The sequence below is a fragment of the Passer montanus genome, unplaced genomic scaffold (assembly GCF_014805655.1).
Source record: "Passer montanus isolate IOZ18808 unplaced genomic scaffold, ASM1480565v1 scaffold61, whole genome shotgun sequence".
Taxonomy (NCBI): Eukaryota; Metazoa; Chordata; class Aves; order Passeriformes; family Passeridae; genus Passer; species Passer montanus.
In genome coordinates, this window is record NW_024371149.1 from 1,538,611 (window position 1) to 1,551,837 (window position 13,227).

Sequence of the window (13,227 nt, forward strand, 5' to 3'; positions counted from 1 at the left end):
TTTCACAGGGTTTGCTTTCATATGCTGATGGCTGCTGAGGCTGGTTGTAATGGGAACCATACACAGGACCTTTCTGGTGAAAATAGACTATGAGGGCCCAGTGTTTCTCTGTTTCAGATGTATCTGTTTTTGTCAGTTGGTTGTGAGATAAGGAGACTGCATTTACCATGATACCTGCAAAGATGTTGCTGGAGATCACAGAGCAGGAGAATTAGTGAGGTGATGTATTTAAATACTAGTTGACAAATACCACTTTCTGACCTGTAGAAGCAGTAGGGTTGTGTAGATTTGTTGGTGTGTGTGATGGGTGAAGCAAATACCTGTAGGGAAAAAAAGCTGATAGAAGAGCTGTTTTGCTGTGTGGAGGAGGGCTTTTCCCCCTGCCGGCCTTTGTTGTGTGTAATTGCTTAGAACTTTGTGTAAAACATGCTTTGCTTTATAAAATATTAGTACAGATTGGAGTTTGCTTAGTTTATAATTTTCTGTTACTCCTGTGGTTATCTGCATGAAAAGAAATCAGTATAAGATAAGATTTCTGTGGATCTGAGGGATTCCAACTTAATTTTATAGGTAATAGTAGTGGGTTTTTAAAGGAAATGGAATTGTTTCATCATTTTTGAATTCCATAAAAAGTGAAAAGTGAATTAAGTTTTCAAAGTTTTCCATATGAATTTTCACAACTCTTTCAGGTGACCCAATCAATAAGGAGACTTTGTTTCCATGGAGAGCCTTTTAAAATATATTTGAAGTTAAGTTTTCTTTAAACATCACAGTAGAAAAATCTGATATATGACTTAGTCTTAAGGAAGAAGCTTACTTCACAGAAAGTTCATTTTATTCAGCAGAAATCTTTTGGAACCTGGGGTGAGGACCACTAGAGGCTTCTAGGCCATGGTGGCTGCTGGTGCGGACATCAGGTCAAAACTACACATCACTTTTAGTTTATTGGGCACTTTAGAGGTGTTAATCAGTTGAAGCATGTGAATTATATATGGTGGGTCCCATGGTACCAGTGAGGACTTAGAAAGTGACCAGGAAGAAAACCATCTTTGAATCCTTTTCTTAGAGTTTTAGATCTGCAGACAAAATGGGATTTCTTATAAGACTTTGGCTTTTGTAACCTGCAGATCCCATTTTCCTTATTGAACTAGTTTGTGAGGATAAAAGCCATACTTTCAAACTCAAAAAAAAAAAAAAAAATCTTTGCAGTTCATGCCTTCCCTCCCCAACCCCTCAATTTCCTTCAGCTGAATCTAAAATGCAGAGATATTATTTATTTCTCAAATGTATTCTCTCGTTACATGTATTACTTCAATGTCTTGTTGCTGAATAAACTAGAATCAGATATTTGGAAGATGTGAATTACAGATGTATGAATCATTATTTTTTTTTTAATAGGGCTTAATTAAGCCCTTTCTTCTTTTAAGAAGTAGTTAAGGTGAATTTTTTTAATGTCACGTGACACTTGCATAGGCTTGTCAATGAATCTCAATCACAGATAAATTATGGGAGGGGGCACCTGCATCTTGAAAAGCTGTGTGAGGTAATTATGCAGCATGGTACATGGATAAAGTCTGAAGTTTCAAGTTGATGAGTCGGTTCAGTAAAACACATCTTGTGAATAGTGTGCAGTGTGACAGCCTGCTTTGATGAACTTTTCAATCTTTATGCTGCTGCAAACTCTTTATCACAATAATTAATATAAAATTTCAAAGAAAAAATTGGAGTTGCAGGCCCTGTAATAACATCACAGAATTGCAAGGTATAGACAAACAGCATTCAAGATTGAAATTTCCATTGAAGCCTTAACTTTATTATATGTCATTGTCAGCTTCTGCTCCGATGAAGGTCGAGCAAATTAAAGCTCAATACTTTTTGATGATTTAACAATAGTTATACTTTAATTTCTTCTTATTCTTATTTAATCTTACAAAAAAGCTAGAAATTTAAATTAACCTGTCCTCTCACCTCTGTTCATTACCTTTTCTGCTCAGGTGACAATAACTGCCTGCTGTGTCATGCATAATTTATAGGCAGAGGGAGTGTTCAGAGGTAACATATTTTTGTAACATATGCTGTATCTGCTGGTTTGATAAATTTTGAAACCAAAAACTGCAGACTCATGAGACAGAACAATGCCTGCCTCACTGGCCCTCTGTTACTAATGCAACTCTGCCAGGGCTGCTTCTGAACACTCAGGCCTCTGAGGAGCTTCAAAGAATTGCTGTTTTCATTTAGAAAATGACCCATCAGAGAAGGAGCTTCACATAGAAATTTTGGTGCAGGCAGATTCAGTCCTGCCTTGGAACATTATGAGAGCCAAGAATGGACACCATGTATTTTTATTTTCCACTAGTTCAACTTCTGATTGCTTAAAAAGGCAATGTTCAATGTCAAAGTCATGCATCAATTCCTAGCATTGCATCACTGCACACAAGAGCAGGGGATGATCTGTGTGCTACTTTAAGTTATTCCTGTTATTTAAGGTGATGAAGTTAAGAAAGTCAAAGAGAATTCACTGAGCTTGTTCTATTCTATATAGTGTAAGTAACAATTTAAGGAGATGTACTATGCAAGTCAGAAATTTCAGTCTTTTTCTCTCTGCTGCAGATTTCAGTCAGTATCTGTAAATTTGGAACAACTATATGTATTTCCTTGTACCATAAACATATCAAGTGCTGTATTTGTAGTCTACAGGTCAACACCGGTTGATATTGGATAATTTGGATGCTGCTAGATAGTGTCTAGGGAGTGAACCTAAGTAATACAAGCTACCTAGAAGAAATTCAACCTGAAAGAAGAAAAAAATTCCTTTTAGATTAAAAACTTTTGTGTGCCCTTTATGCAAGGAAGTAATGAGATTAACATTACACAAAATTGTTTCCATAGTAGTGGGTAATAAATCAAGTCACATCTACTTGATTAAATAATAGCACTTACACATTTTTTTATAATGTGATGTAACTGGTCTTTTAGAGGGAAATGCTGAGTCTAATATAATTATTTTAAAGTAATCATTAAAACAGTTGGCAAGTAAATCTGCATTTTCAATATTTTGAGAAGTAGAGCTGTATATTTTTCCTCCTGATTCCTACACATTTGTGTGCTCTCTGACTCCCCCCTGCACCAAGTTCTTGCAGTCTGAAAGCTGCATGACACTCTGTAATCTCAGAGGGAGAACTGTTGTGTGCTAGTAAATAGTTTTAATTACTTAATTGGCTGACCTGCTGCTCTTCAAATATTTATGTGCTGCATACTGGAACTTATTTTCCTGCATCAGGATAGGCTTAGATATGGCTTTATATCCTACAGAGAGCTGCCTTTAATTCATTGTGCTTTCCTTTATGATTGTAATACAATGACATTAAATGTTATGCGCTACCCATGAATCAAAAATGCCTTAGAGATGACTCTTTTATCGAATTTGGAAGACGATAGAATGCTTCTCTGGCATTCTTCAAATTATTGTTATACATGTGTTTTATGATATTACCAACCTGTTATATTTGTGAGTCTCTCAGGTTGTTTTTGTCCCACTGCCTTTCTCCTTCATCTTTTATGCTGTAATCTTTAAAACCTTCTGAAAAATAATAAATCTATTTATAAAAATGTATATGCAAATAAATACTATTTGAGGCTCCCCGGTGAGGATTGCCAATGTTCCCATAAAATATTGACAAGTTGCTATTTTACGTATAAAGAAAACTCAAATGCTTAAATCCATACCTCTTATGTGAAAATGGATGATTTGAGTACTTCAAACGAAGTACTCAAATTCCTGCCAGCAAGTTTTTGAGGTGAAAACCTGTTCTTTCAGCTAAGGAAATGAGTGGTTAATTCCTTTTATGTAAGGACCAAAATTCCTGTTTTGGAGTAGCTATAGTACTTTGTGCTTTGTCCTTTAAGCTGGGCATTGTCTTTCCTAATCCATGGATTCTTTGTGATTTTTGGGCAATAGAAATGTGATTTTGAACATGAGTTTCAGTCAGAGGTAGTAGCTGCATTGCTACTCTGTATTTCACAGAAGAGGAGAAGAATTTCCTTCTGCACTTCAGTCTAGACATCTCCTTCTCTTGGATACCTCTGATAGCACGAGTGAGGGAGGGTTGGGAAGTTAATGCAGGGAATGAAAACATCCTGTTTGCTGGTAGGTACAAACCTCCCTTCTGTGGTTGAGCAGGATGGAGAAAAACACAACTGAGAAGATACTGTGAATTATCACTGCACTGACAAAGCAGTTTGATACTTATTTTGTGAATGATGCTTGAGTATATCTTTTGGTGAAATAAACTTTCTACTTCTGGAACTTTTTAATGACTTAATTGATTATTCCTGGCAGTGAGTAGTTATTTCATTATTTTTCTTACTGCTGGATCTATCACATAGTTATTTTGTGAAAACTATGCTTATCATCTAGCTACTGTAGATCAGAAAATATTTACTAGTCATACTTCTCTTAAAATTAGGAAAAATTAAATGTATTTATTTTTTTTTCATTCTTTCATGGCAGTAAAAAAAAGTGCCAAGAGGTAATGACTGAAAATCTTGGAATTGCATATTACTTAATGCTAACAACAACAACAAAATTACAGGCAATCAACTAGAGTACTTCCTGTAATCAAGATAAACAAGTTAGGCAATTTCCTCACTGTTTCTTACTTCTTTCTCATTTTTGAGACTGTTTTCTCCCATTTGTGAAGCTTTTTCAGACTTTTGGATAAATACTGAAAGCATTTTGTCATCTGTGACAGATATTTCTCACTCAATAGGATATAGGTAATTCAGCAGTTTTCATTTCATGACAATGTCTTTATTTTTTTTTTTCAATTCTATGCTTACTTTGATTTCCCTTCTATTAGGTGGGAGGAAACAAAAGAGGAGGATAGCAGAAAATGCATTCACCTTTTTGTCCTCTGTGCTTTTCTGTTAAGGAACCCTTGTCTGTATTTTTAATAACTCAGTCCCATCTGAAGTTGCTTTATATATTTTCCCAAGTTTAGTTTGTATCATATTTAAGGCTAATCTACACAAAAGGGCTTTTAAAAACATATTTTGAAAGAATGACCTCTATATAAGGCTTGAACCACAAAAAATACACATAAACACTAATGCCTTATGTGGTAATTGTCTAATTCACTCAATGGACATATTTCTGTGGTGTGTAGGGACCAAAGAATAATGAAAAGTGTAATTTCATTTAAATTCAGTGCCCCCATCAATAAAGTGTAATGCTTGTTTGCCCTCTTGCCTGCTACTTGGTAATTGAAAGGGCCTTCAGAGACTATTTTAATATGATAATAATTTGGTCTTAGTAGAGAAAATTAATAAGAAATGCTCTGTTAACTACAAAAAAAGGAAAATAAATTTAAAGGCTAGGCATTAGTTTGTCATTTTGTGAAATATTTTCAATGAATAATTTTAAGCTGTACATCATTGACTTATCCTATTTTTTTGTTTACTTATGTATTGCAGACAGTAAGTTCACTTGTTATAGTCTTAGGACAAGTTCAGAGGTAATTTATTTCTAACAATGTGGCCTGATACACAACCAGAAGCTACAAAAGCAAACTTAGTTCTATTTTTATCAGTATATTTCCATGAAATTTTTCACCCAAACTTCTTAACTTACAGTGAAAGCTTACATAACTATTGACATAAACTCCTGCTAAATTGAACCAATCGTGTTTTTGAAAAGCACTGTTGGTCTGTTTGAAAAAAAAGTTGGAGTGACTTTGTCCTTCTTCATTTCCCTATGTTGTCTGGAGTTCTTAATTGCTTCTCTTTTACACATCTGTCTTAATGTTTAATTGTCTCATAGAACTAACCTAACACTTTTTACCAGTAGGTTTTTAGTGTGTCTTACTTTGTGATTTCACATAATTATGCCTGCATTGTCTGTCTTTGTGAATTATCAAGACACTTAAAATCCTACATGTATTTATCTTTAAGATCCCTATGGAACAGAAACTGTTGCTCTTGTTTTATAGCTACAGGGTGCAGACATGAAGAGGTTAGACAATGTGGCTGAGGGCATTCAAAATTTGATAACAGAACAGGGACATCCAGCATGCCTCTCAATTCTTAGGCAGCTATGGAAATCTGCCAGACAGTTTTTCAGTTATTTGGAATACTGTTTCACATCAATGAAAGTGTTACATTATAACATTTCCTTTAATGTGTAGAAATTTTTAATCTTTGAAGTGCATGTTTTTATACTTTCTTCAGATTTCAGATAATGTAGGTGTCTGCTGTTTCATATTCTGAAGTGAGAACCATACCCAGGAACCCTTCATTTGACAGACTGGTGTACTATTTGTGGAATCATGGGTGGAACACTATATTTTACTAGTCTAGTTTCTCTTGTCTCTCAGGTCAAGGTTTTAGAATTAATTCCTCTACTGCAGCAATTTTTGTCAGTCAAAGCAATGATGTGAGAAGGGAAATTTATACAAGCTACCTGTATCAGAAATATGAAGGTCACAGAACATGAAATCTGTGAGGGTTACTGAAGGTTTGCACAAATGCAGAGAAGCTGGTCACTGCAAGAAGAGGATAAAAGGTTTTCTGGTGATCAGCAGAGAAAGAAAGGTTCTGGCCGTAAGGAAGGACTGGTAAGGCGCTTCTCAGAAGTCCCTTGGGAATGCAGAAAACAGTGTATTACATCTCAGTCTTATAACTAATAAGAAATCCTTTGTATTCTATTTTTGACTTATTTTTCTTAATATTCCAAAGTTACAGACAACGATTTTATATGGCTTGTGAATATTTTATGAGAGCAAAATGCTGGGTTATCTCATCAGCCATGTTTTCCACAGATCATTTTGGTTCTTTTATTCAGTGAAAAGAATAATGTTTGTCTGGGTATCAATAATTAATCCTTTGACACAAGTTGAACCATAGCTACAGTATGATAACTGACGTCAGTGTAACCTAATATGCAAAGAAATGCTATGGACTGGTCAGTTTAGAAGTACCTCTTACCTCACATTTAGTTAGTTTAGCCTTTGCTTTCTCTTTTCCTACAAGTCTGAGTTACAAGAGATTTGAAAGTCTCCATAAAACTGTTCATTTCTCACATTGCCATTTGTTTTCTTTATTAATGTTCCAGTGAAAACTTGTGTCTCCTAAACTGCACTAGAACAGGTGAACAGCTGCAGGGTGTTTGGTTTTGTTTTTGGTTTTTTTTTCTTTTTTTTTTCTGGTTGTGTTTTTTTTTGTTGTTGTTGTTTTGGGGTTTTTTTGGGGTTTTTTTTTTTTAATTTTTGTGGTGGGAGGGGGTTTGTTTTTATTTTTTGCTTGTTTTTAGCACTGGATGAACTGGTACTTAGTAACTGTTAAGATGGAGACAATGGATGGTAACTTAATCTGACAAAAGGTGTCTGCCGTGGCAATATATTCAGTAGGTACCTGAAGTCTTAAGATTCACTGTACATTGCCCAGCTTCAGGAAATGCAGCATAATATTGTGGTTTTAGATAAATGTAAGACCCCTATTTGGAGATGTCAAAGTGCTGAGTGAATGTGTTGAAGCACTTGAAATTAAATTGTTGATAGAAGTCTAATAATTTTAAACAGTGTTTTAGACATTTGCCCAAGAGAAAGGAGAAATAGCCTTTTGCAAAATTATTTCTCTTCACATAGCACCTCTTGGTGGCTTTGGGGAAACAGGTGAATGAAAAGGAAAGAAACGTAAATACAGATTCCTAATTTGTATGAATGGCCATTATCATAGTATTGTTGATGTGATAGAAAACATTTCGTAAAGTGCCAGGCTCTAGGAATGCAATGCTGTTAATTGAAGGGCAGTTAACAGAGATCAAATTCCTATTTGCTGGCATTATTATCTAAGCAGCCTGTTCCTAACTGGTCCAAATGATATTTTCTTTTTGTATTATTACTGCATACTTTAAACTAGGAGCAGCTGCCATTCTGACAGGCCCTTTCTCATCTCATGTTATCTAGGGTGGAAGTCAAAGGCCAATACTGTGTTTGCCTCATTGGTGTTACTGTTTTCAAACATCTGCTTGGACTGTGCATACTACTTTCTCTTGAGTGATGTGGGCATGACTCAGTGCTCTGTATCTCATTACAGGTGGTACTTAATGATTTTTGTGTGATATTCAGCTAGTTAGATGTTAGATAAAAGAGATTACCAAATCCTTTTTTTTTTTTTGTTTCATCACACTTCAACCCAGGTATTTTCCCTCACATTGACTCCCGGTTTCATATGTTTTAAAACATATTTTAGCAAGTTTTTTCAGTACTATACATCAGAGACTACTTTCCATGTTGTGTTCATGTTGTCCTGTGGTTTTTTAGGGCTTTAAAAAAAGACAGATTATTCTTAGATGATGTTTTAAGGCTTCATAATGATTTTCTGATTTTATTTTGTGTTGTCCTGAGTTGGATGAGGTGTCTATGCAGTGGTTCTACATTCGTATAGGTATTCTAGAGGTGAAATTGAACAGGCAGGACTATGTTTCTAAAACTTAACTGTTTTTGTGTGAATTTTGCCTTTTTGAGTTCTTCCTTTAGGTGACTGTCTTTAAGAATCCCAGAATTTATGTAATCTAAGTCAATATTTATTGCTGAAAATAGAAGACAAACCATTGAATTTTCTGGTCCAGCTCTGTGTCAAACCATTGGTAGAACACCGAGTACTGATTCCTGTACACACCTCATCATGCTATTTTCCATTTAGTCATTAAGTTCAGGAAATATGTATTTCACAATATACTGCTTCTCACTTAATCTACCTGCATGTTTCTGCCATCAAGTAATTAAAATAATGAGAACTGGTAAGAAGAGTGGGTAAAGATCCCTTACTTGTAATATTGAACTTGTAAATAATTAAGCAACTATTGTCACTGTCAGGTTATTATTTTAAGCACCTTTTTCAGGTGTTGGTTACTCAATGCTTGAGATGAAGAAATAGCAATGAAATAAGACTATACACTTAATAACAGGACTGAATTTTGTGTTCAGTGTGAAAAAAAGCAGCCTTTAAACCTCCATTAGTGATCACTGCACAACTGCATAGTAACTCAGGGATAAACTTTTCCTAATACTCAACTGCCAATTAGGTAAGATAAAAAGCTAGCTGTGTAGATGAAAAATATAAAATATCCCAACAGAATACAAATATTATATAACAGCAACTAATCTGCATGTTAATTATAGCTACAATAATAGCAGGAGCTAGGCTGATCATGAGAGTCTGTTCCAAATCATACTTGGCAGGGGATGATTGTTTTACTTAAACTTTAATTAAGAAATAATAAGGGTGGGAGATTTTAATGGAGGTGAAATAAGTAGTATAAATACAGAAATGTAGCCATTCAAATGTAATAAAGACTTTAATACCTTTAGAAGAATCAAATACTGAATAGGTTTGTCATGTTTTACTGCTCTATTCTATTGGCGACCAAAAGTCAATACATCAAAAGAACTGTAGGTTATGAAAACCTTTTCAAAATGTAAAAGCTACCTTTCTCCTTCAATTAAGTAAATTGCCTACTATTTTATTGAGTGCTAGGAAATTTTAAGTTATTTTATATCTTATGAACAATCACATCTATTGACAAGAAGACTGTGGGTAAGGAACATATATACAATAAAAGAATTTTCTAACCTTAACACAAGTTCAATAAAATTGACTTTTTTTATTCAGCTTTTTGTTTAGTGATCTGTAGTTCTGTAACTTTCTATGGCAAGGTCTGTAGTTTTGAGTGTTTTTAGCAAGGTATGCATCTGTGCACTTTTAAACAAGGGCTGCTGGGTGAAAAGATGAAAAAAGAGTGTTGCTTCATCCTGACTCTGCCAGTGACTTCTCTAGTGACTGAGTTAGGCTCCTAATCATCACCTCAGTTTCTTATCTGAGAGGAAGAGATAATTATACTTCCTTTACTATGAAAACCACATTAATTAATTCAATGTAAACTTGCGCGGAGTATGAAAGCTCACTGTGCGATACAGAGGAGGACCATGAAGCAGAATCTGGTGTGAAGCTTAGAGTTCTGAGAGACAAGCTGTAGCAGTTACAAAAGGCAGAGAAACTGGTGGCAAGAGGGAAAGAAAGGGCATGTGCAATGGTTTAAACAGTCTGTAGCTGTCAGGGCTGTGGGGCTCTGTGGGCCGGGGCCCTGCCCAGCGCCCTGGCTGGGTGGTGGGACAAGGCCCTGGCCTGGAGCCTCCTCAGGGCCAGCCTGGGACAGCAGCCTGGGGCTCGGGCAGGGAGAACTGGCTGTGGGCTCACCAAGGCTGGAAAGGACAGTGCTGTGGGAGCCCTGGATGGGGCTGACATGGTGTCCTGGGCCACGGAGTGCGTCTGAGTCAGGGGAGACCCTGGGGACAGCACCTAGGACCTCTGAGGCCTTGAAGATATGCCTAGGTTGCCTAAGCTTGAATATTCTTTGGAGTGTAGAGCCTAATTTTCTCTTTCCTGGTTTATAATCACAACCTTGATGGTGGTGAAGGCATTTCTTCGGGTCTGATCTCTATGGCTTTGGGTCAGCAGTTGGCTCCACGCTAACATTGCTCTGCTAGGACGTCTCATTCCATGTTGTACATTGCTCTCCTCTGCAGTGAGCTCATTCCTGTAGGTTGTGCTCCATGCGTGCGTGTGCGGCACAGGATACATCTTTCAACGCCGAGTGCAAAACATCTGATTCACTGTGTCCAAATTTGTCAGTGAATGAGGTCCAGTTATGCAAATACAAAGTAATTTTAAACTTCTGTTGCGTTATTTGCTTGGGAAGTGTTCTGAATTACTGTTGTAACTCTGAATAATTTGTTGTTATCAATATAGTAACATCACACTTTGCCATAATCACTAGTAAGAACACGGAGCCTGCTTTCTGGGAGGGAAACTGACAGAGAAAAAAGAATCTGATTAGCTAATTAAGTTGCAATGTTGAGCTTCTCTGAAAACAAATGTTGGTCTTCACGTTACATTTTTAGCTTTGTTCTACTGTTCTTTGCTGGCAGATTCAATGAAATTGCTTTATCAGATCAGTTTTACTCTTAGGAAGTGCCTGTACCCTTATGTCCAGCTGTGTAGTCGAGGCCATCTCACAGCTGCGGGTCTTGACCATCACAGGATAGTATTTCTACTGTAATAATTATCACATAACCAGCATCAAGCATCTTTGCTTGTATAAAAGATATTCCAAAGGGGATTAATGGCAATTCATTTCCTGCTTAGTGGCCTACAGACAAGTAATCTATAAGCAAGATCTTTCAGATGTTGGTCTGTGCAGAGTGCTTGGAACACTAATGCAGACCTAGTGCTCAGGACTTCAGCACGGAATATTGCTGCCTCTCCTGTTTTTGTTTAGCATATCTTGTCAAGTATTTAGGAAGTCATTATTATTATGCTGTCACCAAAGGCATGCTCATGGCACAGTGATACTTTGCATGCAGTATGATTTAAACACTGTATAATCCTCGCTGGCTTTTCCTGTCGTTTCCCTTGATGTTTGTGCAGCACCCATGACTGTAGCACATTGCAGGCAGTTACGGAGCACAACATCCTTGCTGCAGCATCCATGGGAGACTGATATGAATTCCAGCGCGTGTTACTCATCAGTGAGCTTGGTGCAGCTGAGGATCCTCTAATTTCTAGCTCTTCTTTCTGTGAGAACCACTTAGTGACAGAGTAATTCCTGTGATATATTAAACACTTTCATTGAAACACGGGTTCACTGATAGCATGGCAGCTCCCTGCAGATTCTTTATGATGGATTTTGTTCCCCTCACACTTGATAATTGCTGTCTTGTTACATCATGCTTCTCAGTGAAGGTTTACTCAGATAATTAATTCTAGTGATGGGAAATTAAAATTGTACATAAATTATGTTCACACCTAGTATGCATTATTTTGAACTGAAACATCAAGAGGTCTTTCAGTGTATGTCTGACAAATTCATTTGTATGTAACTCAGTAATTGCGTACAGAGCTGTTGTCAATTATGTTACTTGTAATGAAGGAACTTATTGTATATTAGTGCTAAATATATGTTTTGAAGATGTAATGCCAAGGAGACTATTATTATCTAGTTGGTACCTTATAGAATATTTCTATTTCTCTTATTTCTAAAGATGTGGCCAAGTAGGTTCTTAGTTTCACCTAGCAGGGATCCAGGAAGACAGATTTTCTGGTTTTTATTACTATTCTTTGCCTTAGTTATATACTGACTTTGACTGTCGAATTGCTAAACATTAACCAACCCAAATACTTACTTTGCAGGAGGCCCAGAAGATCAATGGTGGTGGAGATACACAGGCAGATGGAGCCTGCAAACCAACAGATGAAAAAGAGGAGAATGTGGCAGCAGAAGTGGGATGGATGACGTCTGTGAAGGATTGGGCAGGAGTCATGATATCTGCCCAGACATTAACTGGCAGAGTACTTGTAAGTTTTCTGTGATTTTCTATGTTTTTATTTTAAAGAACGTTTTTAGGAAGCACTGTGTCCCAGCATTAGAGGAAGATTGATTTGTTGCATCAGCACTGAGTCAGCCCCAATTTTCTCTGCAAAATAGCAGACTAATTCCCACTGCAAGAGACAGGCAGAGACAGCAAGTAACAAAAACGACTGCCAGTCCACTCTCCAGCCTATTTCACTACTTTGCCCTATGATTTTGAACTACCAGCAGTGAATATGTTAATCTCATATTAGGTGTTAAAACTATAGACCTGTTTTTTCTGAAAGTAAAATTGTGTTTGGAAGAACAGAAGCAAACTTGGAAGTTAAGCCCAGTGTTACAAATAGAGGAGTGGTCAGAATTGTAAAGCAAAGACAAGATTGAAATGCCTATGCAGTGAGATTTGTGATATATTTCATAGACTAATAATGATTTTATATTCTCTTCATGTTTTTCTTTAATAGTGTAGAAATCCTTCAAACCTGTGAACAGTTACATACCAAATGGAGACAGATGATGATAATATGTGGTTTAAATGGAAAAAAACTTATTAGTTTTTCACTGTATTTAAACATAATTGCTTTAGAGCATTGTCAAATACTAAAATGCAAAGGTTTTCTGTGGAGTTTATTGCAGGAAAAAGTGTCTCCTATGTAATCTGGATTAGTTTTCTTTTTAGAATGCACATATAAACTAGAAGGTAAAGTGATTTAAATCCCATTTAAAACTTCAGAGAATCCCAATGAGACTTTAACTAGTTTGGGTTGAACTGAAAAAGGATTTGTGTCCTTGATTGTTTACTT

At 36.3% G+C, this 13,227-nt stretch overlaps 1 protein-coding gene across 42 annotated transcripts in view; it reads left to right on the top strand.

Annotated features, from left to right (window-relative positions):
- Positions 1–13,227, top strand: part of KCNMA1 (potassium calcium-activated channel subfamily M alpha 1) — a 421,949-nt gene that overhangs the window by 106,478 nt on the left and 302,244 nt on the right. For all 42 annotated transcript variants that reach the window (XM_039727452.1, XM_039727454.1, XM_039727456.1 and 39 more), the window contains exon 2: positions 12,247–12,411. In XM_039727452.1, coding sequence (XP_039583386.1) covers positions 12,247–12,411 — 165 coding nt within the window. The remainder of the gene's footprint in view (positions 1–12,246; positions 12,412–13,227) is intronic.